General features: G+C 41.0%; 5 protein-coding genes and 1 long non-coding RNA gene across 6 annotated transcripts; 1 reads left to right on the top strand and 5 right to left on the bottom strand.

The window, feature by feature from the left end:
• Positions 1-4,798: 4,798 nt before the first annotated feature.
• On the bottom strand, positions 4,799-5,504 carry LOC120320660. The gene is made up of 2 exons (XR_005560182.1): positions 5,014-5,504; positions 4,799-4,956 (listed from the first exon to the last, which is right to left on the bottom strand). It is a non-coding gene; the product is annotated as an uncharacterized LOC120320660 (long non-coding RNA).
• Positions 5,505-6,634: 1,130 nt separating this feature from the next.
• Positions 6,635-8,104, top strand: LOC6528267 (chymotrypsinogen 2). Its single transcript, XM_002089284.4, has 4 exons — positions 6,635-6,867; positions 6,924-6,969; positions 7,037-7,200; positions 7,256-8,104. Exons 1-4 carry the CDS (start codon positions 6,645-6,647, stop codon positions 7,774-7,776), a joined length of 954 nt encoding a protein of 317 aa, XP_002089320.3. The 5' UTR covers positions 6,635-6,644; the 3' UTR covers positions 7,777-8,104.
• Positions 8,105-11,076: 2,972 nt separating this feature from the next.
• LOC6528266 (chymotrypsin-like protease CTRL-1) lies at positions 11,077-13,842 on the bottom strand. The gene is made up of 4 exons (XM_039371469.1): positions 13,539-13,842; positions 13,415-13,460; positions 13,198-13,355; positions 11,077-13,085 (listed from the first exon to the last, which is right to left on the bottom strand). The coding sequence occupies exons 1-4, from the start codon at positions 13,741-13,743 to the stop codon at positions 12,565-12,567; spliced, it is 930 nt and encodes a 309-aa protein (XP_039227403.1). The 5' UTR covers positions 13,744-13,842; the 3' UTR covers positions 11,077-12,564.
• A 1,701-nt stretch (positions 13,843-15,543) lies between these two features.
• Positions 15,544-16,899, bottom strand: LOC6528265 (outer mitochondrial transmembrane helix translocase). Its single transcript, XM_002089282.4, has one exon. It carries the CDS (start codon positions 16,789-16,791, stop codon positions 15,637-15,639), a length of 1,155 nt encoding a protein of 384 aa, XP_002089318.1. The 5' UTR covers positions 16,792-16,899; the 3' UTR covers positions 15,544-15,636.
• Positions 16,900-19,897: 2,998 nt separating this feature from the next.
• Positions 19,898-21,241, bottom strand: LOC6528264 (COP9 signalosome complex subunit 1b). Its single transcript, XM_002089281.4, has one exon. The coding sequence runs from the start codon at positions 21,111-21,113 to the stop codon at positions 20,022-20,024; it is 1,092 nt and encodes a 363-aa protein (XP_002089317.1). The 5' UTR covers positions 21,114-21,241; the 3' UTR covers positions 19,898-20,021.
• A 1,058-nt stretch (positions 21,242-22,299) lies between these two features.
• Positions 22,300-23,527, bottom strand: LOC6528263. The gene has a single exon (XM_002089280.3). The coding sequence runs from the start codon at positions 23,331-23,333 to the stop codon at positions 22,581-22,583; it is 753 nt and encodes a 250-aa protein (XP_002089316.2). The 5' UTR covers positions 23,334-23,527; the 3' UTR covers positions 22,300-22,580.
• Positions 23,528-24,729: the final 1,202 nt, after the last annotated feature.

The raw sequence follows: 24,729 nt of genomic DNA, 5'->3' as shown, positions 1-24,729 counted from the left end.
GTGCGAAAGACAAAATTATTTTTGTTCCAGCTAAGCTTTTGTTTTCCATGGAGGTTCGTGTAAAGGGGCTGGGAAAAGCAAAGCAAAAGCATTGCCAACTAATTAAACTGATGAGAGACAAAGCCTCATGTGAAACAGTAACAAGCAGTAACAAAATAGCAGCAAATACTGCCTATCTGTCAGCAATCCACCCTCTACACTTCTGCCTACTCCCCGAGCTCAGACTGATGTATGCAAACAACGGCCAGGAGTGAATCTACATCAGTATCTGTCTTGTTCTGAATACTCTTACCAGTCTGCAGATACATCCGTTTGTGTGGAGCACTGGAATCTACAGTATCCAGAACACTTTGTTATATTGACAAAATAAAACCTAGAAATGCTCGTAGCATAGTGGTAAATCGACAATTTGGCTAATTGTATACACACCTCATATATCTTTTTAGACACCATCATATTCTTGACTGAAGAGCACTCCAAATTTGTGATGCGAAAGTCCGAATTTCTTTCAGGTCGTGTATACTTTTTTGCACTATTGTTACGGCACATTTAAACAATTGAACACACTCGCATCCGAATGATGGTCAGACCAAGTGGCCATGTGTATGCGTGGCATTCGACCCCCCAAAAGCGAACTGTTGTCATGGCATTTGCACAATTTCCCACAATGAAAAATAAATAGGTGCTGGATTCATTAGGATTACAAGAGTTTGCAGTCGACAATTGTCGGAAAAAGCGGAGACATCTCATGTGAATGTGTAGAAATATAAAAACAGATAACAGTCAATTCGATTTTTTAATTGGGGTTTCCGGCCCTGAGCTAAAGTGCCTTTAGCAATCAATGGAGTGACGTGTTCAAAGAAATGTATTAAATATTTTTACTGCTGCTTAAATTCAAAAACAGGTGTTCACAGCTTTAAAACATTCAATAGTGTACCGAGGATATTTTTTGTACTCTTAATCGAATGGGTTGTCATGTGAACATGTTTAAAATACCCTAAAGGTTTAAAAAAGTACAACTTTAAATGTATTTAAACATTTTGTTGCACTAAAAGGATAAATATTGCAACCTTTACTCTGTGTGAACCATTTTGATTCTCTACCCTTTTTGATTTCACTGTACCATTATGTATTGTTTATATATTTATCGCACTGATATGCCAACTTTCGTTTTATATTTACCCCTGAGTTTGGGGACATAGCTTACGCTGCGTCGCCTGCTAATTTCAATGTAGACTCTAATTTCATTGCTGAATTCCCCTCCACTGGTAAATGTTTACTTAACAACTGGCAGTACAGTTCCCAGCACTGGTGCAATTTCTGCAGTCAAAATTTTGAGCAAATAGAGTTCCAGAATGCATGTGCATGCGTGTTGTTTGGACAGAAGCAGCCGGATGTGTCGGTCGTTGGGTCCATGAGGTGGTGGTGGAGTTACTGCCAAAATATTTAGCTAATTTATAAATTGCACATACTGTCCCTTTTCATCGACGCGTACACATATGCCCACCTTTTTCTCAGGTTTTCGACCAACAAAGGCATGTGACGCACAAGTGCTGGTCAAACAACAGGCATTTCAATTGGCTTTTTAAAATTAAAAGCCCGAAAACGAAAAGAAGTTTCCTCTTCATTATCGTAAAAAAATGAACGAATATCTTTGTTTTTTGAATGTTTAATATTTTAATAAACTAAAATGCACTTATTTCTGCGGATCTTGCAGCGCACATTCAATCGCATCTTTATAAAATGTTATATACAATATCCGGCATCATATCGCTTCAGAACGGCTACATACTTGTGTCCTTAAATGTATATACGTATTGCACAACTGCAAACATAATTCATTTTAAAAATCGATTTACCCGCTGGGTTCTGTGTCCAGTGTCCTGCGTCCTGTGACGCGGACGTCGTCGCTGCAGTTTATGAGTTTATTGTTTACGCTGCTTTCAGCCATAAATATTTGCAAAGTGCTTGTAAAAAACAAAAGGTGGCAAGAAAACGGGGCACACAGAGTGGGCGAGTTGGCGCATCCGACAGACAGTGTTGATGATGGCCAAGAAGGCTGGCTGGCGGAGAAGAGGGGAAGCCAATAACTTTGTTAAACGCCATCGAGTCGAGCGGCTTTTGTTGTTACTCAGCTGGGGTCGGAGTTCGCACAGAACTTAACTTTTAGTTTGCATGTTTCAGCCATAAATGGAGCTGAAGGAAATTGAAGTGGCTATTGTCCTGGTGGGCATGGGATAGCCAGCCAGCTATCAGCCAGCTCCAGCACTATTAGCTCGCAGAAAACAAGCCAACCAAATCTATAATTGCCCCCAAACAATCGTCAATCAAATTGGGATCCTTCCATTGGCTCCTGCTCCGTCTGTCCAGACTTCCTTCCGTGTTAGCGCACCCAGGCTATAAAATTTAATTTATTTGTCTCTAATAATTTCCCACGGCGACTGTTTGTTCTGCAAGTGCTGGCGAGCATGTCGAAGGGCGCAGAGTATGTACGATATCTGCAGGAGTTCACAAATTGTAGGTCGTAACTAAAATTACGAAAAAAAATTTAATGAAAATCTTTAAGCCCTGGCTCCTTGTAAATATAATTATTAGGTATGAAATATTCCCAAAAGACAAATTTATTACATCACATTTTTAAAGCTGCTTAAAAGTTTTGTGATATTTACCAAAATATGTAATTTATTCATATTGCTTAAAGTAAGGGTATCCACACTGCGGTGTTTAAGTATCTGCGCAAAGCGCACACTTGTTGTACCGATTTCTCCAGACTTCAGCTCAGGAAATCTGAAGCAACAAGGAGCTTGAATAAGGAGCACACACTCGCTCCAGGACCCTCTCTGTTGGCCAAACTCATAACTTCATTTGGCTTGCGTGCCAATTTGAATCGAATCGGAGGTGGCTTGAGTTGGAGCAACTAGGGGAAAGCTCGTAAAGCTGCTGCTTTCCCACTTAAGCGCAATTGGTGGCCATAAAAGCCACCGCGCTTGACTGGAAGGGATGGTCAACAAACCAGGGAAGGGCACCGGATAATAAATAATTAGATCGTTTCGACCGCAAATTGAAACTAAATGGGGCTAATAATAGGCAAACCCTTAGCTGCAGTTATTTGCAGTTTTTCAATGGATTGCTAATTGTCTGTACACTTAAAATCAGAGATTTAAATATGTAGTATAAATAATAATAAGTAAACGGCCTAACACTTTATATATAAAAGAAGAATTTCGGATTTTAATTAATTTCTTTCAAGCTTCAAATTGGTTTTAGCTGGTTTTACTTACATTTAAATTTTTATTTTTCCCATGACGACTTATGAATTAAATTGCTAAATTCGGTTTTAATTTTTTACTGTCATAATTTAACTTGTATACATGTTTCCGAGTGCCGGAGGCGTAGTTGCTGCGGCAACGGAAATTTCAAGCCAAACAATTGACTTATCATTTGACTGACGGAGCAGCCAATCCCCTATAAGCAATCGAAGGGGACAATGGCGAAATTCCACGCAATCGGCTTACTCTGTTGACATTGCTGCGGTTTGGCGCCACTCCCAGGACCTTTCTCTCTGACCACCTGCCTACAACAGTCACCAGAAGCCAACAACAATCACCGAGCACATCTTCCCATGGCGAAACAAGGAATAGCTCGTCGCAAAATCAACAATGTTGACAAATACTCGTATATATTCGCGGTTGGGCGAGGCACGGAGGTATCAAGTCTGTTGCAATTAAATATTGATTTCAAATAAAAATAGAAATTTATAATCTTTCCTTTATTATAGACAAGATCATTATCCCTAAAATTGGATAGCTAACTCGTTTACTTTTTGCTACTACAACTCATAAGGAGTTGTTCAATTCATTTAAATTCTTTAATTTTCGGCATTTTGAATGAAATCTTTAATTTGGGATTTTTCTGTCTACACTTTTTTGAAGTACACGTGGAATGAAGGCACATTGGCCGAGATAAAAATTCAATTAAGCCCGTCCCAAACCCACAAAAACAACTGGCACGAACACCTTTGTCAACTAATTACATGTCGGCAACCCGATGGCCGACGAAAGGTTAAAGTAATTTGCAGGGGACCGTTCTTTGGCTTTTAATTGGAAAAATACGTTTTCGCATTGAGTGACAAAGGTGTGATTTATTATATTCAATGGCTGTTTGGTTCATCACTCTTTTCTGTCTTTTTCCAACTCCTTTTGGACCCCTTTCTGGTCTTTATTTTCTTGTGTTTTTCCTTTTATTGTCTGCTAACTTTTGTATTTTAGATTGCTTCCAAAAAGATTTTTCCTTCCAGCCAAATCAAAATGAAATTTGTTTGTCTATGCTTAAAGATGCTTAAAATGTTTGCCTAAAGGACTTTAAAATTTAATTAATTTCTATAAAAAGCATTAAGTGTCTACTAACTGAGATTAAGTGAAAGCTATCTCAATAACCAACACCTTGTTTAATGCAACAGTGATGAATAATCAGAAATCAGACAGGAAATTACTTTATTGAACACCTGCCAAACAGCACAGCTCTTGCAACGTTCCATCAACGTTGATAATGATTAAAATTTAATTAAAAGTCCAGAAATAACTGCAATGGATACCCTGTTAAAATAAACAGGAAGGATAACGAATGAAATTTTTAACAAAAATAATCGCAAGGGAAATAGATACTAACATAAAGAAATTTTAATATCAAATAATGATTAAAAATGCTTCATTAATTTCCATTCATCCAAATTTAGAAAATAGAAATCATTTTTTGAAACGCCTATGGTTGACAATTTAATCAATAAACACTGATGCTGTTCATATTCACAACACACAGTTATATTTCATGGAATAAAGCTGGCAATCTATCCATTAATTTCTGGCACATACATCTCGATAATAATAATGATTTTTTTAAGGAGAAATTGTAACATGTATCATATTTACTTAAGGATTTCATAACATAACGTAATTGCTAAAATAGTAAGATTAACTCATTAATTGCAAGTATGTAGTTGTACGTTCACCATACTTTCTTGTAAGGACAGAGTGAAGGCCATGCTGTGAACAATCCTTGAGAGATTATAACGTATTTCCATAAAATTATCAGTTCGGTCTTATCAGCTTAATTTGGAGCTATTGCCAGGGCATTATGAAAAATTCCCTCTGTGTTCGATGCCTAAGTGGCCTCAGGTGCGTGTGTTTTAAGCCACTTTATGCTGCTGTGCACGTAATTAGTTAACAAGTTGCATAAGTTCTCAGACCTAAGCCGTTTAAGTAGCCATGGAGCGTTGATGTTTTCGTCCTCCTTTCGGGTTTTCGTTCTTCTGCCACTTATAGTCGGCTTTGTCCACTTGTAGCTAACGTACACGTTCGTATGAACGTGTATACGGGTATCTACACCGAAAAAAATTACAGTCTTCATTTTAGCGTTTTGTGAAATAAAAGAAATAGGCTTAGGTCAAACGTTAAATCCAAATGATTTTGATTTAAACTTTATTTTAAGAAATTATTATTTGGAATTGTAACTAAGAAAGAATTGCTTACTATATCACTTAGCTTAAACAATACCTAGGAGTTTAATAGGGAATACATAAATGAAAATAAAATGGAATTTAAAACAAATTCGGTCGAACAGCCCATCTATTTTTTCTGTGCATCGGTACGTTTGAGTCGGCAAGGACATTTTATGCAGCTAATGATGTATTCATTTTCCATGTGCAGCTCTTGCTCCTCCCCAGTGTGTCTTTTCAGGCTTTCAATTGCCGGCAAATGAAGCTCCTTGTGGGGCTGTCAGAGCGTTTTGTGTGCTTAGTGCACTGGAAAGATACTTGAGTTCGTATGAGCAAATAATGCGATTTGCTTAATGAGCTTGCCAGAACACAAAAAAGCGCACAACACATACACACACAAACACTCACATAGACACCGATAAGTAGGCAATTCGGTCAGCGAATTTCAACCTTGAACTCAATCTGCGAGCCGTAGTTAATTCCGGTAAATATATTCACAAATTCCGGCTGGCTGGGGCCGGTCCGATTCTTTGGCCTTCGCTCCCAGGAGAACTATAAATAACCCTTTCGATAACAAACATTGCGATGTGTTGATAATAAAGGGTTGATTTATTTCTATGCTATGTTGTGATTTATGACCTTTAATGGCCGCCGATGGAAAAGCTTGTGATGCGAACGCCGTCGTCGTTGTTGAACAATAAAGGAAGAAGGAATTCGACAACGAAAATTTCACATTCAACATTTAACACTGGCCAGCTGCAAAAATCTGAAACAAAAATCGCAATGAGGAAGGACAGCAATAAATGCGAAAATTGTGGTGACCCTTGACCCTTGAAGTTAATCAGTGAGGAGACACGGGAACTTAGCATCTAATAGACATAATATTTTCTTTAAATTGAATTACTGTGCAGCACTTAAATTTCCTTGCCCAACATCCTTATGATTGTAAATTGCAAAATTCATACATATTAAACTATATATCCCAATCTGTAGATATAAGCAATGGTGTCTATCAACTGTTCCGTTAAATGATTAGTACAATTTTATTATAACTATGACGCAAGACGGGGAGAATTGTGTAGGCTTCGCTGCATCGCATTCTCGGAATAACCAGCCTGATAAGGCCCATTGTCGAGCTTATTAAAAAGAAATGCCTGACCCATCGATCTGCAGTAGCGCAATGCAGTCAGTTGCAATTGGAATCTCAGCACTGCTGTTTCTGCTCCCCGTCCCGGGATCATCGCAATATCTGGACGGAAGGTGCGGACTTCTGCCGAATGGGAAGATCGCGGATGATATGTCCAGTCCGTGGATGGCTTATATACACACTTCGGAATTGCTATACGTGTGCGGCGGAAGTGTGATAACTGAAAGTATGTCAATTCAATCATTTTCTTGGAATACGTATCCATATTCTTTTACATTACAGAATTAGTTCTGACTGCAGCGCATTGCACAAGGGCCAACGAACAATTGCACGTGACTGTGAAATATTTACCTAAAAAGCTAAAGGTTTTTATTACATATGCTTACACTTTGCAGAGTGGTTCGTGTGGGAGAGTTTATGGAAGCAGATGACGATGGCGATGGCACCATATTATCACAGCACCAAGTAATCCAAACCTTTATACATCCCTTATACAATATGACCGCAAATGCCAATGACATAGCAATTTTCGGTTTGGCGACGGATATTGTGTTCTCTAGTGAGTTTTTACTATTTATATTTCTCTTTTTGATAATCTCATTTTCTCTGCCTAGAAACCATTAAGCCTATTTGCATATTGTGGTGGACAATTTGGAGAGGTTATATCGACAGCATCCAGGTGCTAAGCGGTGCACGGTGGGGTCAGCCCAAGGATCGAAATGAAAGCTATCCATTTAGCATTACGGACATCAGACGGCAACCAGCAACTATGTGTTCCATCTTGAATGGCACTGCACTTTTGAGCAGCCAATTTTGCGCAGGAGACTCCGATACAAAACTGTGCAACGCAGACTATAGCAGTCCTCTGGGAGCCATTATAACCTTCAACAAATTCAAGCGCTTTGTCCTAATCGGCATTGCAACCACTAACCAAAGCTGTAATAGGGCAAGCGTTTATACGGATGTCCTGAGCTACACCGAATTCATCCTTTCAGTATGGCGGCACTACCGCAAAGGTGAAAGACAACCTTCTCAGCGTGGGCCTGCATACACGAACGCGTCCACTTTGACGGAGGAGGTGCTGCGAGAAGAAGGACGGCCTCCGAAACTTCCGGAAAATCCCGATTTTGTTTGAACAATTAAAATGCCTGAATAGCCGGAGTGCCCGCCCACATGCCAACCGACAGCACATTAACTACAAATTACATTCACATTAGTGTTTCGGAATTTTGCAGCCTGCCCATCCGGTCGGTTCCTTGGTCCTCGTTCCTTGGTCCTTGGTCCTTGGTCCTTGGCCCTTGGTTCTTTTGCTGTGTTCCTTCTTCCTGGTTCCTCGATTCGGCCTGCTCGTGCTCGTCCCCGTCCTCTTGTGCTTTTCATTTCGTTGCCGTACTTTTTTTTTCACCAAACACCTAATAAATCAAAGCGGACTCGTGAGAGACCCCAGGAGTATGCTTGTTAAATGCTCGTAATAAATTAGCTGCCACCTCCCGGACCGCAAAGCCCGGCCTCGCCCCCAGAACAACCACCAACAGAACTCCCACAACCCCCGCCCACCTGCCAGACTTGGGGGTCCCCAGCTCCAGACCCTTGATTATTGGCTTAGCTCATGGTCTGACCATTTTACAATTGCCTCCTCGCCATCCGATGCCCGCCAATTGAACTCAATCGATGCCATTCCTGCTCTACACTCTGTGGCCCAGACTCATTCATTTTGCTTGCAATTTGATTTCTTTCTTTATTTTTTTTCCTTTTGTTAGACATTTTTTCGTGTTATTTTTTAATGAAGTCAGCGCAAAATTTTACGCTGGGCTAGCAATTATTGTGCAAGGCGGGTGGAGTTCTGCGATTGGGGGAAAGATTTCCCGCATTTGGCGTTCCCTTTTATGCAATTCATTTTTAATTCCGCTTTGCCTGAACTTTACGCTTATAATTTGGGTGAAGTGTTTAAAACTAGTTTCTTTGTTTTCCAAGAATACTGTAAACTGTTTAAAAATATTTTACGGCTCATATTAAACACAAATAAAATATAATTTGTATAACTTAGGTTGAGTCCAACTCATTTTCCTAAGGGCTTCGTCCAGCCCTTCCTGTTACCAAAGGTAACTCGTGTTGACTGAAATCAGCATTCTTTGATATATGTATATACGAAGGGCTCATGATAAGGGCTCACATACGGACACTTTTATGAGTTGCGCGTAAATGTTGCATAATTGTTTCATGTACACAATGTCACACGCACGCGACTAACGAAGTGCTCCATGATCGGCGAAGAAGTCGCCGTTTTCTGGCAGAGGGAAGCAGGTGGGTCGAGTCGGCACTAATTAGAATGCCAGAGACAGGTAGAGGAAGCCAAGTAGCAGGGATAGTCATCCGCAGCATTCCGCATCCTGCACTGCGAAAAATGGGCCGTTGTTAAAAGTAGAACGACATATTCTTAATGAGACACCGCCATAAATACAACACACAAAATTATTTGGTCCGCATTAATTCCGCATTCGTCAATAAACATTTTGAATTTGTAAATAAATTCAAAGTCGTGCGGATTTATTTTCTGTGTGCACAATTTTATGCCAGCCAGGCCAACTTGATGAGAGGCTCCTTCTTGACTTCCAGCCTCCGTGCCAAACTTCCTTTCTACCATTTTATTTGAACAACTTTGGCGCAGCAAAGTTCTTAAGCGTGCAAGTAAAAATGCAACGTCAACGCCTCGAACGTAAACCCAAAGTTAAATGTATCTGAGTACCATGCACGCTGGTAATGGGGAGTGCATCACGCTAATTTCAGCAAACGCGTGGCAGGCTGAAATTAAAATAGCAACGCCAGAGATGCTTACTTTCAGAATCAGCAGCAAATAAAAGGTGGCGTGCGCTGCAAGGTATGCGACCAAATTTGTGCAGACTTCTGCAAAAAGTTATACGTCTTATACGTTCTTTTTTGTATGTTCACTTACTTTTAATATACACACAACTTTCAAAAAAGTGTAATATAGTTTAGAGGACTGACAATCGCGTTCAAAGATCTCACCATACATAACAGAATTACAGAGTTTCTGAGTTTATTTTAAGGTCCCAAAAGAGATCCTGAAGTTTATTGGCCACCCTCCCATTATATATAAAAAGCCCAAAATTCCGAGACTTATTTTTTATTCAAAGGCCAAAAATAAGAGAATCCTGTATATATTCAGAAGTGAGCGGCTGAAAGGCTAAGCAATTTTTTGAATACATGCAGCAGCAGACGTGGTGGCATGGTCACTTTGCAGTTGCATGCCGCACGCGTTCAGTTTCCCCACCACTTTCGGCCACAACTGTTGCCCCAGGCAGCCCAAGGAAAATCGCTCCAAATGAAAAATCACAGCGCCGTGCAGCGGTGTCTCATTCCGTGCGCCCCACTTCCGCTTTCCCCGCCTTCCCCGCATTCTCTTCCGCTTCCTGGCTTTCGGGTTCCGCTCACCCACTGGCCAGCGAGGTCCTAACATTTTTATTGTGTTCTGCTCGGTGTGGCAAAGTCATATTCATTCACATTCATTCATTCACTTCTGACTTGCAACACATTTTTATATCTGCTCCTTTGGTGTTGCTCTTTTTCTGGGCAAAGTGTGTGAATGGTTTGGATATTTTTATCCAAGTTTCTCATATACTCTTCCTAAGAATTTATTTCGATCCCAACGTTCTGAAACTGCAGCTTACTTTCAAATGTGTAGCCAATTAAAAATATCATTAAAACTGAATTTTGTTCATTGATTTTATCTACGAATTTTAAGTCTGAAGTCGTTTATTAATTTAAACACATACATTTCGTAGTTGATTGTTAGGTAAAGAGATGTTTGTAGTCGGCCTAACTGAATGACATTCAGTTTTTATTTATTTTTTTCGTTTTCATTTCCTATTTTCACATTTTTACTTCTGTCTGTGCTTTGGCTTTTTGATGTGTCCCATTTTGTGTTTGGTGTGGTGTGTGCAGTTAAAAGATTTATAAATATGAATTTTATACATTGTGGCATGAAAAATGCAAATTTTAGAAATGGCCAAAGGAAATAGAAATGGTCGTGCGCAAAAGCACAGATTTTGCCATTTCCCTCAAAAGACTGAGGTTCCAGCACTCCCGTTTTCCCCTCACCTTCGTCTATTTTGTCTCTCATTTTTTGTGTCCTTACAAAGGAGTTTAATAGTTTTTCCACCATTTTTTTTCTCACACAGATGCGTTTAATGACCAAAAGACTGAAACAGCCAGGATTGTAGCGAATGCAACAAATGGCCACAGGAACCACGAATATAATACTCTTTTAATAGAATGAAAGAAGGCATATCGGTACAGTGTATCATATACAGTGTTTAAATTAGTTATATTGTAATGTACTATTCAAAATAAAAACTATAGTGTGATTAAACATTTTAATGCATATGTAGTTTGTACTTTTTGTTTAATAAGCTACATACATGTTTTGGTTAGGCCAAAACTGATATTTTTATAGGTAAGGTAAGGTCGATTCAATAGTAAGCGCAACACTTTCGTTTCATTACTAGATAATTAATTGTTATTTGTGCACGATTTTTTTACAACCCTACTGGTAGAATGAACTTGTTTATTTTTTTTATTTGGCAATGCCATAAATCAGTACACTTTTATGCAAAATTTTCCGGAAATTTTATGGCCAAAATTGGCAGTTCGCTGGCTAGCTGAAGGACATTAATATTTATTAACATGCGGTGCATGATTAATGCATAGTAATGAAATTAGTTAAAGCCTCGAGAACTGCCGGCATGCAACGGGAAAAAACGGGATGTGCTCTTTGCAAATAAGGGTTTCAAGTTAAATTGTAAAGTGTAATTAATATTAAATGTCATCAATTATTCTAAAACTGCACATTCGTGCACATGGGGTGCGATAATTGACAGAGAAATCGCTATTCCCATTTAAATCAATTAAATTATGAATGCGACTAAAATTAGTTAATGATGCACAGGGCCATCCCGGTTTGGCTTCTCCCAGCCACTTGATGACAGCAATAAAATAAATTTTGTATTGCGCAATTGCAGTTAATTATTAATTCAATAAATTGTTGCCCACTCACTTAAAAGTATTTCAAATAATTGTCATCAATAAGTGCTCGTGAGTGTGTCTGTCGGTGCAGCAAATTACATAAATTATGCAGTTTATCAACAGCCGAGGCAAAGAAATTGTCATTTAAAGAGTGTGTTAATTGTCAAGTGGTTTGCTGAAGTACACATTTTAATTGAAATAGCCAACTGAAGGACTTATGAAATTAATATTTATGCTATCTGATAAGTTGCAAAAGGTAAATAATTGAATAATGCGAAGGCCACAAGTCAATTTAAGTTCAGAGAAAATAGGGTAAAAATCGTCTCCCTCATGTTCTCCAAAATGACGTGTATTTAAATAGTAAAGTCCTCTGTAATTTGGTACTCTTTGAATTAGCTACCAGAGGGAATAATTAAATTTTATCGGCTGTAAGCTTTCAGTTTCACATGACATTGCCACAGCGCATTACTAAATTAATTGTTCTTTGCTGCTGGCTGTTAAAATCCGTTTCAAAAAGTTTCTCTTGGCTCAATTACGCCTTCAGTAGGCAGTTGTGAAGACGCCACAGCTGCATCAGAATTTATTACACCGATTTACATAAAAACTTCAAGCTAAACGGCGCATACAATCGTAATCGTAAATACTTGAGGCAATCTAATTAGTTGGCTAAATCAGTTTAAGCTCGCTGACATTTTAAAAAGTATTTTGTCTTTCCTGAAAGGCCAGTAGTTGAATAATATCGAAATATTTAAAAACACTTTATCTATTGTATATCACTAAAAAAATTTCATTCTTGGGGACTACTCAGTTAATGATACTCAACCGAAAGGCATTTACGATTAGTCTGCGATTTTTTCGGTGATTTCACCGGTGACTTTGTTTATGACTTTGTTGGTGACTTTGTTGGTGGCTTTGTTGGTGACTTTGTTGGTGACTTTGTTGGTGACTTTGTCGGTGACTTTGTAGGTGAACTTGCTCCCGAGGAACTATTACCTTTGCTATAATGCCGCCATGCTCGCAGGATAAACTCGATGTGGCTTAGGACATTCGTGTAGATACTGGGCATGTTGCACCTCTGGTTCGATGTGGCGATGCCGATCTGGACGAATCTCTGTAACTTCCTATGAAGCACCAAGGCTCCCAGAGGACTGCTGAAGTCCGCGTTGCATAGATTACTGTTCGAGTCCCCAGCACAGATCACACTGCTTGATATATTCTCCCTGAAGGTGCCCATATAGTTGTGGCACATTTCTGGTGGCTGGCGTCGGATGTCCACGATTCTGCTGCCACCGTCATTGTCGTTCTCTGGCTTGCCCCGAACAGGGCCACTTAGTATTTGAATGCTATCCATATGGCGTTTCCACGAACGATCCCACACAATGCAGATTGGTCTGATGTTGTCTAGAAAGAAAGAAATCGTGTTCTCTTTAAAGACCAAAGTGTGTCATGTTCAAAGACATTCTAGCAACATCACTATGCACATGGAAATGCAATCGTGTAGAATCAAACCCACCTGTGTAAACAACTTTTGTAGCAAGCTCCAAAACAGCTATATCATTCGCATGAGTTGTCATATCGAAATATGGATGCTTGCTGCATTCCCTTACATCATGCAACACTGGCAAAGGGTTTTCCTCAAGTGTTCCCATAAACTCCCCAAGCCGAGCTACTCTGGAAGGTAAACATATATTTAGATATGATTTTGCATCGTTTTGATTAGCTCTACTTACAGTTGCGTGTTGGACGTTATGCAATGCGCAGCAGTCAGTATCAGATCTAAAAAGAAATCCGTTTAATCCTAAGGAAATTAATCATATAAATCCGTTTCTTAGAAGCCAATGTTTTATTACGAACTGCGAGAGATCAAAGTTCCAGTGCACACGAATATCAAATCAGTTGTGTGGAGAAATGCTATCCAGGGACTCGAGGATCGTTTAACTGTCTGTCCATTGGATTGAACACCGCACTCGCCGTCGAGAAATTGGTTTAATACTGGTAAGGGGAGAAAAAACAATAGGAGAATACTAACTACTGGCATTGCGATTAGTTGTGCCTCCATCGCGATACTGTCGTTCTAGTGAACGAAGCTCTCATTTTATTTTAATCGACATGTAACATAAGCTTATCAAGAAAAAAGAGAACTGAGCTCGCTTAATACGAAAGCTACAAGTCACAATCAATTGTCATTTCTTCGTTACCTTAGAGAGCTTATAATACTTTACCCTTGATAGTGTTATGTTGAAAATTAGAAAACAGAAACATCACAAGGTTTTCCCAATTTTCACTTAGGAACACCTTCTGTTTAGAGAAGCTCCACTGCATTTAGGGCAGTGCATGGCATTTCGGGAAATTCGAAAGAGTGTTCCCAAGCTTTCAGGTCACCAACGGCAGTCAATTTTCTTGTTTACAATAGAGCACACATACGCAGCCCCACACCCCATTCACACACGCACACAATGACAAATGGCAAACAATTACAGGAGGCGGGGCGGGGCAGTCTACGCCCCCATATCTTTGTGCGGCTTCGGTGTTGTTGTTGGTTTTTGGCCGCAATAAATACAATTTGCATGACAAAATAGCAAACACCGGCAGCTTTTGCATGTGCCTGTGTGTCTCTCTGTGTGTAAGTGTGCGTGGGCGGGAGATGAGTTGGGGGCGTGGCGCGGAAGCGTCTGCAGGTTCACTCAGCCAAACAAAACTGCACACAAAACAATCAACGAGCAGTCCATTGCAGCAACACTGCCTACAAAGGACCTCATTGCATGGCCCTAAATGCCGAATTTAAAATACCCTTTGCCCATTTAGGAAGTGCCAATTAAGTACATTTTACTTACATTAACTTCATTTTACTGCTTCATAATAATGACGCATACCTTTTTAAAATCTTGTCCGTCTCGATTTATCCGATATCCAAATATTCATAAATAGGCTTATTTCTAGCATTATAGTAATTTGAGAATTTTTATACAACTGTTTGTTAAAGTTAGGGTTTATTTTATAAATTTTATGTATAGATACAAAGATATATTATAGATATAGCTAGGTATTAAATCAACTAATTAGGAGGATATCTTCATACAAAGCTATATTATTAGTTTGATATCTTCATGCAAACTTGAATTTAGGCTGAAAAAGTATGAGTTGAAAGTATGAGTTGCCTAAACCGACCACTATATATTAATTAACTTCCTTACTGCCGAATTGCATATGCATGATAGAAATAAAAATACTCTTCGCAAGAGCAACACTGAAGCAAACGAGGCGGAGGCTGAGGTCCGTAGTTAGGCTTCTGCCGCTTCTGTGAATCAACTTATGAATATTCAATTTTACATAAAAGATTTTTTGTTGTTGCTGTCGTAGCTGTTGTTATTTTGAGTTTTTGTTGCTGTGCCACTGTGCTGGTGCTGTTACTGGTGCTGTTCTTTCGCAGGCGTTCCTGGTTGCAGACCTTTTTTCAGATATCTCGCCGCTCTTCATGGCTGCAAAAACTCTTCATGCATGCCATGAAATGTGAAAAATATTGGTCGGGCTGAAAGTTGGGGTGTTGGTGACTGGGTAACTGGCTAGGACGAACTAAAGTGAGGTATAAAGTGGGTAGCCTCGTAAAGTAGAACTAGCCGGAAGATAATGTCGAAGCACTGAAAAAAAGTGAGCTTGGCAGTGAAACGGAATTTGTTATTGAACATACAAGTACTGCGGCAGGGACTATCGAGTAAGTGTAAGTGTGAGGAAGACAAGGACACTTTGACACTTTTTTGAAAGAAGTTTGAGTTTTTAGAGTTTAAAAATATTATTTTGATATAAAATTTATCTTTTTAAGCAATGAAAGTTTCCAAATAAGACGAGAGAAAACTGCAAATTTATCCACGACAGATTGATGCAGCACATAACAAAGCTTTTATTGTCGGTATGGAGACCGATTATATGCTCATCAATACCCAATTCGGCGTTCTCAGTCCAATTCCAGATCCTTTTCGAGAAAAGCGCCCTGCGCCTGAAGCTTCGACGCCTTCATGACGGACAGCGACTTGAGAAGATCGTCCATTTGGATTTCCAAGTGCTCCCACTCCTGTAGGTTCTGATCCTTTACCTCGAAGTCCCATTCAATCTTGCCCTTTCCAATTTTCTCGCCGGTGTTCAGCTTTTCGCGCATAAACTGGCGCATACGGTACATGGATGCGTGGCGACACAATTCGCGCAAATCAGATCCTGAAAATCCCGCCGTCAAGCGGGCCAGTTCCTTCAGGTTAACCGAAGGACTCAGTTGCTCAGTCTGGAGGATCAATTGCAGGATTTCCCGTCGCTGGCAGTCTCGCGGCACTCCTATATGAAATTGAGCGGGCATTCGACGCAGGATGGCTTTGTCGAGGTCCTGCGGCCGGTTTGTGGCGCCCAAGACGAGGACACAAATGTTGGTATTGCTCATTAGGCCATCCCACTGCAACATAAACTGAGTCTTCATCATGGCGGTGGCCTCGTGATCGCTGCTACCCCGCATCCTGAGAAAGGATTCGATTTCGTCTATGAAGATGATGCAGGGCTGAAGCTTCTTGGCCAGTGTAAACACGGCTGTGGCCAGCTTCTGGCTCTCGCCATACCACTTGTCCGTCAGCACACCGACATCCAGATTGATGAATCGCATCCCAGCATCCTTGGCAATGGCCTTGGCGATCAGGGTCTTGCCACAACCGGGCGGTCCATGCAGCAGGACTCCCTTGGGCGCCCGCCACAGCTTCGATCGGCTAAAGAGTTTACGATGACGCACTGGCAGCACCACCGTCTCCCTGAGCTCCTGGATAGTCGCATCCAGCCCGGCTATATCCGACCAGCTGACATCGATGTCCTCGGGAGTAACCAGATGCGAAGCGATCATCATCTCATGCTCACTAAAGTCACGAGCTCGGAACTTCTTTCCCGAGCCATTTGCCGAGGAGTTCAACTTGCGCAGCTGCTCCTCCGCCACATACTTCGCCTTGCCCCGGATCTTGGTATTGGGGTCCAGCGCGTTGATCATCCACTTGGCAGTGTAGTACGTAAACGCGCTCAACGCACACACCCGGACTACGATGGCCAGGATATGGCACTGAGTTCCCTCCTGCGAGTCCATTTTACACACACCAATTTGTATCGACAATCCAATATCGAATAATAAACGTCACTTAAAAATTACCTATCGATATACGACTAACTGCCTACTGTTGCCTACTATGCGCAACACTGATTTATATAGTATATAGGAATGTCAAGTGTTCGGTAATGGTGTGTTCTACAAATTTGTTACATGTACATATATGTCTATAAAAATTACGAGGGTCGTTTGATAAGTCCGCGACTCTTTGTATTTGCCGCGCACCTGCTCTAAATACAACACTGCTCCTGTCAGCAGTTATCGATTAACAGCTGACTGTAAAATTTTGAGAAAGCTGCGTTTTTTGGTTTGCGTTTTATAGGCATTGAAAGCAGACGATCTCGTGAATTTTAACGAAAATGGAAAAAAGTGAATTTCGTGTGCTAATTAAGCATTATTTTTTGCGTAAAAAATCCATCACCGAAACCAAGGAAAGACTTGATAAATATTATGGGGACTCTGCACCATCAATTTCAATGGTTAAGAAATGGTTTACTGAGTTCCGTTGTGGTCGTACCAGTACAAGTGATGCCGAACGTTCAGGTCGCCCAAAAGAGGTCGTCATGCCAGAAATCGTCGACAAAATCCATGGAATGATATTGGATGATCGGAGAATGAAAGTGCGTGAGGTAGCTGAGGCTGTAGGCATCTCAACTGAACGGGTACATCACATTTTACATGAATATTTGGACATGAAAAAGCTTTCCGCGCGATGGGTGCCGCGATTGCTCACACACGACCATAAGCGCAACCGTGTGACCATTTCAAAGGAGTGTTTGGCGATGTTCAACCGCAATCCAAACGAATTTTTGCGCCGTTTCGTTACCGTAGACGAAACATGGATCCACCACACCACACCAGAGACCAAAGAACAATCAAGACAGTGGGTTTCTCCGGGTGAACGTGCACCAAAGAAGGCCAAGGTGGGTCTGTCGGCCAACAAGGTCATGGCCACAGTTTTTTGGGATGCACAAGGTATCATTCACATCGATTACCTTGAAAAGGGTAAAACGATCACCGGCGAATATTATTCAGAGCTTTTGGACAGATTCGATATTGATTTGAAGCAGAAACGACCGCATTTGGCGAAAAAAAAAGTGCTGTTCCATCAGGACAATGCACGGGTGCACACGTGTGTAGTCAGCATGGCAAAATTTCATAAATTGGGCTACGAACTGCTACCCCATCCAGCATATTCTCCAGATTTAGCCCCCTGTGACTATTTTTTGTTTCCAAACATGAAGAAATGGCTCGGCGGTAAGAGATTCGGGTCAAATGAAGAGGTCATCACAGAAACAAACGACTATTTTGAGGGCCTTGAGAAAACCTATTATTTGGAAGGAATAAAAAAATTGGAAAAACGCTGGACTAAATGTATAGAGCTAAAAGGAGATTATGTTGAGAAATAAAACGCTTCTTTGACGAAAAAAATATATTTTATTCAAAAAGTCACGGACTTATCAAACGACCCTCGTAAAAGAATTTTCGCCACACTGCTATAACTATATTAAGTAGTAAACAACTTAGCTACTGTATACAATAAGTTGTAAGAAGCCATTTTTAACCACTGTGCATAGTCCAGATGCGTTTTAATTTCTGTTTAAGTTTTCCGGGTTGCCTCTGTTCCTCCTCCAGGATTTTGGCGCTAACCTGCAAGAAATGCCGGCAAATAAAACAGAAAAAGCATGAATGGAAGGCGGAGAAGAATGTTTTCTAGTTTAGTATCTCTCAGCGGAAGTCAATGTAACAAAAGATAAACTTGTCGAGCCAGCTGCTGTTCCTTGTTCCTTGTATCTAGCTGCGAGAATCCATCGCTGTTCCTTCGGTATCCTGTTAAATTGGACGCAGCAGCCAAGGACGAAAGGCCAGGCCATAAGACGGTCAGAAGTATTAACTAAACACTGCAGCAATTTATCTGCGAACCCCTTTACCACCCAATTTACCCAGCCCACCGAACGCAGGTCAGTTCTGTGCTTTGTCTTGAAGTTATTTCCGCTGCCCTCTCCCTCTTCACGGAAATCGCTGCGCACTGTGTTGTTTTGGGCTTCCTTCCGCATTACAAAAGAATTACTCAACACAATGTCTGGACGAAGTTTTCACTACTACAAACAGAGCCCTTTTATCCACCGTTTTTGCCCAATAGTTTTCATATTCCTGGCTCAGGTGTCTCTGTCTACTTCCCCAAACTGGTATTTCGCCAGTCTTGTTAGCATTTTAATCCAACATCTCCACGTCTGTGTGTGCCAATCAAAAATTAAATCTAATCTAATGCAGAAAATATTGTAGGTTTAATGAAACCTAAGTGAATTTTACATGCATATACTCAATGTAAGACTAAATCCTATTAAATCCAAATGAATTTATTTAGATTGAGATTAGATTAAATAGATTATGTATATTAAAATAGGGATCAACGAATGCACGTGCAATAACTTCTCTAAATAAATATAATTAAATGCATATTTCAAAGAGCACCTTAAGGAGTGAAATCCATCTTAAACAGTGGAGTGGCTTACTTTTTCTGAGCTCCAAAAACTGATCTGCTCTTGACCTTTGCCCTCTTGACAGAGTTCTCTATCATGCCGCTTCCGTTGGGCGGCGCTATTATGGATGCAATTTCAGTGCGCACTTTGTGCAACATCTTTAAGCTCGTTAGCGTGCCGGGAACCTTTATGTTGAGCAAACAGCCCAAGTTCTTCCACTGTCTATTCGCCTTTCACGGAGCTACTTTTGAAGAGTTCATAAAAATCACTTCAGCTATGCAATATTTCATGATTTCACCAACTCCTGCTCGCTCACTACCTTGCACTGAATACCACCCACTGTATTCGCAGTCCTTTTCCCTTATTTTGTCCTCTTTGTCAGATTCCAAGTTCGCTCGTTCGTTCTGCTGAGCACACGAAAAATGTAATTATATATTTTTTTGTTATTACTGTGCCTATATTGTTGCAAAAACAGAAGCTTTCACTTGGAAACTCCTGCAGAATTCGTAAAAATGTGACAATACAGAGGAAATCCTTTTAGTTAGACGTATTTTACTGCCAACTTAAAGTATCACGCAGCACTCAACGAAAAAGTATATAAATAATAGTAAGAGCTTGAGACATAAATTTATTTGCTGTAAAGTGAACAGGTTCTTTAAATAGAGTCCTTGAAATTCAAATATGTTTTCGAATTTAATTTGATTTATATTTAATAAAGCATAATACTTATTTTAGTTGATGTTTTTTCAAAGATTCTGTCATAACTTCCCTGTTTCGTTTCTTCGTTATTCTGCCCATTATCATGTCGTAAAGGACATTGACATGGGGAGACAGATAAACATCCAGCCTGACATGATCTTCGATTTCGCGTAACAGGCTCATGCAGGAATCGAACTCATTGGCATAGAACTTGGCCAATATGTTCCACATTTTGGGCGACAGCTGAAAGAATGGCTTAAATGCTTCTGAGTTGATGGCGCGCAGCTGTAAACTATCTCGATCGAAAGTGGCTAGTGCGCACAGACCAGCATATAGAGTAACGTCCTCTGGGGCCACGATTTTATCGTAATCGTACCGCCCAAACGGAGTGTTCAGGAAATATTGGGCTGCAGATTTGTATATCTTTAGGCCCATGTGAGCCAAACCGGCGGCACAGCTCAGGCGTCCTGGAACCTCCAGGGCCAGATTTTCGAATCCATAGGCATACTGCTTGGCCTCATCGATGTAGGTGAGTACGTGCCACCAATTGTCCATGTAAATAGAGACCCTAATCAGGTTCCGGAACATGTTGATCACGTTCTCGCTGCTGGTACAGTAGGGCCTGGCTCGAGCATAGAACTTGACTGCCATCTGCAGGTTTCCACTCTTCTCGTAATGATCCCCGATCTCCTCCAGAATGCGCCGCACATAGGAGCTGCCCGAATTCGATTTCTTGAAGTTCAGTTCCGCGTCTAGTTCCTGAAGCATCAGCGTGGCCTCCATGGCGTTGTCCTCCACCCAGTAGAAATCATAGGGCACCACAGCTCTCCCCCTGCCGCTCGACGTACTCGCCTCGTTGCCATCGATTGCACGACGTTCCTTTCCCTTGGGCTGCGTGGGGTTTTTCCTGCCCACCTCAACGCAGAGCGTTTTGTAGAGCTCGTCGTACAACTTGACATTGTAGGTGGTCTTCACATGATTGAGAGCTAACTCGAGGGCAGGAACACTTAGTTGCGGGCAGACCTGAGCTATGAACTTCAATCGGATGAGACGGGGAATGTCCGTATAGCGATCGGCGTAGCTTGGCAGATGCAGCACAGTATCCTCCCCATTATTCATTATCAATTGTCAGGAGGTCGGGCATGAGTGGAAATCTGAGTGGAGAAATATAGAACCTTTTTCCGGAATGTTAAATGTTAAATGTTTAGTCAAAATGCTTTTGAATGGGGAAGAAGAGCGTTCTAGTTACTTGTTATACCCGGTTCTCATAGAGTAAAAGGATTTGTTAAAATGTATGTAACTGGTAGAAGATAGCGTTTCTGAGCATAAAAAGTATATATATTATATTTTTGATCAGGTCCGTCCATATAAATGTCGAGATCTCAGAAACTATTAAGCTAGGAAGGGAGACATGAGATTAGACATGCAGATTCCAGACTCCACGCCCTCTAACGCCCACACATTTAAAACATTTTTTAGTTTTAATTTATTGGTTTGGTGGCATTTCGATAGAAATAGGAAATTCGATCGATATGCCAGTAACATGTGAAAATTTGTTGTTCGAGGGACTCGACTACAGTGGCTTGTAGTCTCTTGTTTAAATCGAAAATGCAGGTATACTTTTAATATTTTATGTACCAACAAATTGAAAAGTTGCTGTTCAGCTTCAAAAGTTATCAAAGCGTGAAAGTTTAGTTTTCACCTTGAAGCCTGCGAATTATTCTTTCATTTTTGATTTCTCGCCACACTTGGCACCCAGGTATTTTTTAAAGCAAAGCATTTGGCCAGCTTAAGAAGTCGGCTAAGAGCCAAATCAATTCAATGCTTTGCACGATTTTCCTCCATTTCGCTTTTGGCCATTTTCTATTTGCGTGCGGAAGCGAAAGACCAACGACCAGGCCAATAAATTCAGCCAAAAGCGACGCATCAATAAACCGTTAACTAGCGGTAACAATTTCGATATAAGTACGATTCCATTTCTTTCGTTTCCCTACTGATTTATGGCTCTCTGATGTCTGCGATTTCTCAAGTCCGGGTAATTTGATTTTTGCATTTTATCCCTACCTCCTACCTCTGCAACCAACCCTCATTTGATCCCTTTCAATGCCTTTTGCCAATTTGATTTGTATCTGTATAATGGAATTTGGTTATTTCCCTGGGAATTGTAACCATTTCGGACAATCTGCAGATACAAACTCGCGTACGGGCTGTTGCATATTGCATTTTTGCGAGCATGTCAGGGCACCCGGCGCCAAATGCCAGTACCGAATTCATATCATCTCGCACCTAAAAGTTGAGTAAAAGATTAAGATTTAAGATTTTATTGGGAAACGATGTTAGCATATTTAATATTTGTTTAGATTCTGCAAAGCCCAATACCAATGAATTTAAACATACAGTTACCAATTTTTATAGTTCTTCAATACGAGCATGACAAAACATATAGTTGGGAGGGAATTGTCATATGCTCAGAAAATACGAAAGCTACTTTGTTGCTAGTTGAATTTCAGCATGCGGTAGGCTTTCGAGACATTAATTTAGATAGGTCAAAACTTGGTAAAAATCCCTTGATGAAATCGAAGTAGATCATCCAAATCGGCGTCGGTAGTGGCGCCACATGTCGCAGATGGCCGGCTTGAGCAGGCAGTTGCACTCGATGGGTCGAGCATCCGGGAAGGGATCACGTTTACACTCGGAGAAACTTGGATACTTGGTCTTGGGTCTACGGCCACATCGTCTGAAGGGACGACGGCACTTGGGCGGATTGCGTGCGGCCACACAGCAGTTGGGCATTTTGAAGCGCGGACATGAGGTGGCTGGCTTAACGCAGGGCTTGATCAGATTAAGCTCCTGTTTGCCCAGGACGCACATATCCACGGGGCAGAGGGCCTTGCTCGACTTGCGCTTGCGTCGCGGCATCGGTGGCGGTATGGGGACGCAGTGGGCCTTGCGCTTCCGCCGCTTGACCACACACTCGAACCAGGTACGAGGGTATTTCCGTTTGCCCATGTCCGAGGGCTTGTAGTGGGTGAGATCGAGGGCCAACATCTCGGTGGCGCAGGGATCTTCTAAACAACTCTTGCGAGAATCGATAAAGGCGTGCATCTGAAACTCCGGATCCGAACGGCACTTGTACTCGGTCCTTCGCGTCGTTTGCCAACAGGCATCGTACACCTTTGACCTATCCTTCTTCTTCATCGGCTTTAGGTCCTTGCGCGGCTGCAAGGGCGCCGGATAGCCACTCTCCAGGCGAAACGATGACGGTGGCAGGAAGCCCAAAACTTGCTTTTGCAGCAATTGCGACATGCCAATCAGCTGTTTGCTTTTTGAAAGCATCATAATTTTGTTTGTTTAAAACTTCTTCGCAGTGAGTCCTCAATTCAAAACGAGATAATTTTGGGTTAAAACTGGTAAAACGCCTCGAGCTTACTTCGACTTCAATTTCGCAAGTTAACTACTGACCGCACCGCATTTTTTAAATTTTTTGATGTGCTCCCTTTGGAGCGTTTGGGAAGACTAAAGCGTGTGCTGTTTTACTGGGGGCAAATCACTGACTTTTAGCCTGATACAAATCTCATGGATGGTTAGAATTTTTTCCATTTCCTAACTTCTAAAAACATGTTTTATGTTTCCACCGATATCAGTATAGGTTCCAATTGCATTATGAAAGTTTCCTAAAAGAACAATTTGTTGCAAGCGATATTTATGTTGATATTGAACATGGGATAAATAATTATTTGTCTTTTGTACAATATTCAGAATTGCGAAACCATAAGAGCCAAAGATTCAGTAGAAAAAATCACTGTTAATGGTCGAAAGCTGTACTTCAACTGGAAAAAAGGGGAAGCAGAAAAACGTCCATTGTACCAAGTTCCGACATGCCACGCCCCGTTAATGTCCACTGACAGCTACACACTCGCCCACTTGACCGCTAATCGAGCACCGCGGCTTTGAGCCTAGATTGCAATTAAAATCGATTTTCAACTTTGATCGGCGCTCTTTGATTGCCAAAGCTGCCACACCCACATCCCCCACCCGCCTGCGCTTGACGTCTATTGTGTCGATTTGTGTCTGTCAACGTCTGGGACTCCAACATCCAACATCCAACATCCATCCATCCATCCGACAACCGCCCTTTGCCGTCAGCCCTTTGAACAAATTTTAATGAAATTAGAAATTTGAGCGCGCCGACGAAAAACTGAAAACGATGTCAACGTTTTCTGGGGTACTGCACTCTCGTCCTCTCGATTACTTGCCAATTGTGAGCCAATTTTGACTTTGATTGCCGAACCTGGGAGAAACCGGGTGCCCATCTCTCAGCTATCAATCTGCTCGACTTTGATGCTCGGACCCAAAATATGTCGGCGCTATTGCTACTTTCAATCAAAGGTCACTTAACAAAGGACAGGTCACAATGTTAACTTCTTGAAGAATAAGTCAACTTTGTTTTCCTAAAGCGATTTCCAAGCCCCCGTCCTTAAAACAAGAAGACTAGTTATGCAGTACCTCTTTCAAAGTACTACTTTTGAAGTGCACAAACTGATTTTAATACTTTTTAAAACCAACATTTTGACACAATATGTATATACGGGCTATAAAACACTGAAAAAGTGCAAGAAATTTATGTGGCACATCTGCCCCTGTGCGAAAATTTAATTATATTTCAATTTATTTCTTTTCCTTTCTCCCACCGCAGGAAATTAGCACAAACAAAAGATGACTAAGAAACGCAGCC

The sequence above is a fragment of the Drosophila yakuba genome, chromosome 2L (assembly GCF_016746365.2).
Source record: "Drosophila yakuba strain Tai18E2 chromosome 2L, Prin_Dyak_Tai18E2_2.1, whole genome shotgun sequence".
In the NCBI taxonomy this organism is placed as follows: Eukaryota; Metazoa; Arthropoda; class Insecta; order Diptera; family Drosophilidae; genus Drosophila; species Drosophila yakuba.
The sequence above is the reverse complement of the archived record's forward strand: the minus strand, read 5'-3'. Positions and strand labels throughout refer to the sequence as shown.

What these genes read in the sequence shown, in the direction of transcription:
- LOC6528266 (XM_039371469.1), bottom strand. Translation starts at nt 13,743, where the DNA reads ATGGAGGCACAACTAATCGCAATGCCAGTAGTTAGTATTCTCCTATTG. An exon ending in TGGAACTTTGATCTCTCGCA is followed by an intron (nt 13,461 to 13,538) that starts GTTCGTAATAAA and finishes ATTTCTTTTTAG; the next exon opens with ATCTGATACTGACTGCTGCG. An exon ending in ATAACGTCCAACACGCAACT is followed by an intron (nt 13,356 to 13,414) that starts GTAAGTAGAGCT and finishes TTTACCTTCCAG; the next exon opens with AGTAGCTCGGCTTGGGGAGT.
- LOC6528264 (XM_002089281.4), bottom strand. Translation starts at nt 21,113, where the DNA reads ATGAATAATGGGGAGGATACTGTGCTGCATCTGCCAAGCTACGCCGAT.
- LOC6528267 (XM_002089284.4), top strand. Translation starts at nt 6,645, where the DNA reads ATGCCTGACCCATCGATCTGCAGTAGCGCAATGCAGTCAGTTGCAATT. An exon ending in CGGAAGTGTGATAACTGAAA is followed by an intron (nt 6,868 to 6,923) that starts GTATGTCAATTC and finishes TTTACATTACAG; the next exon opens with AATTAGTTCTGACTGCAGCG. An exon ending in ACAAGGGCCAACGAACAATT is followed by an intron (nt 6,970 to 7,036) that starts GCACGTGACTGT and finishes TACACTTTGCAG; the next exon opens with AGTGGTTCGTGTGGGAGAGT.
- LOC6528265 (XM_002089282.4), bottom strand. Translation starts at nt 16,791, where the DNA reads ATGGACTCGCAGGAGGGAACTCAGTGCCATATCCTGGCCATCGTAGTC.
- LOC6528263 (XM_002089280.3), bottom strand. Translation starts at nt 23,333, where the DNA reads ATGATGCTTTCAAAAAGCAAACAGCTGATTGGCATGTCGCAATTGCTG.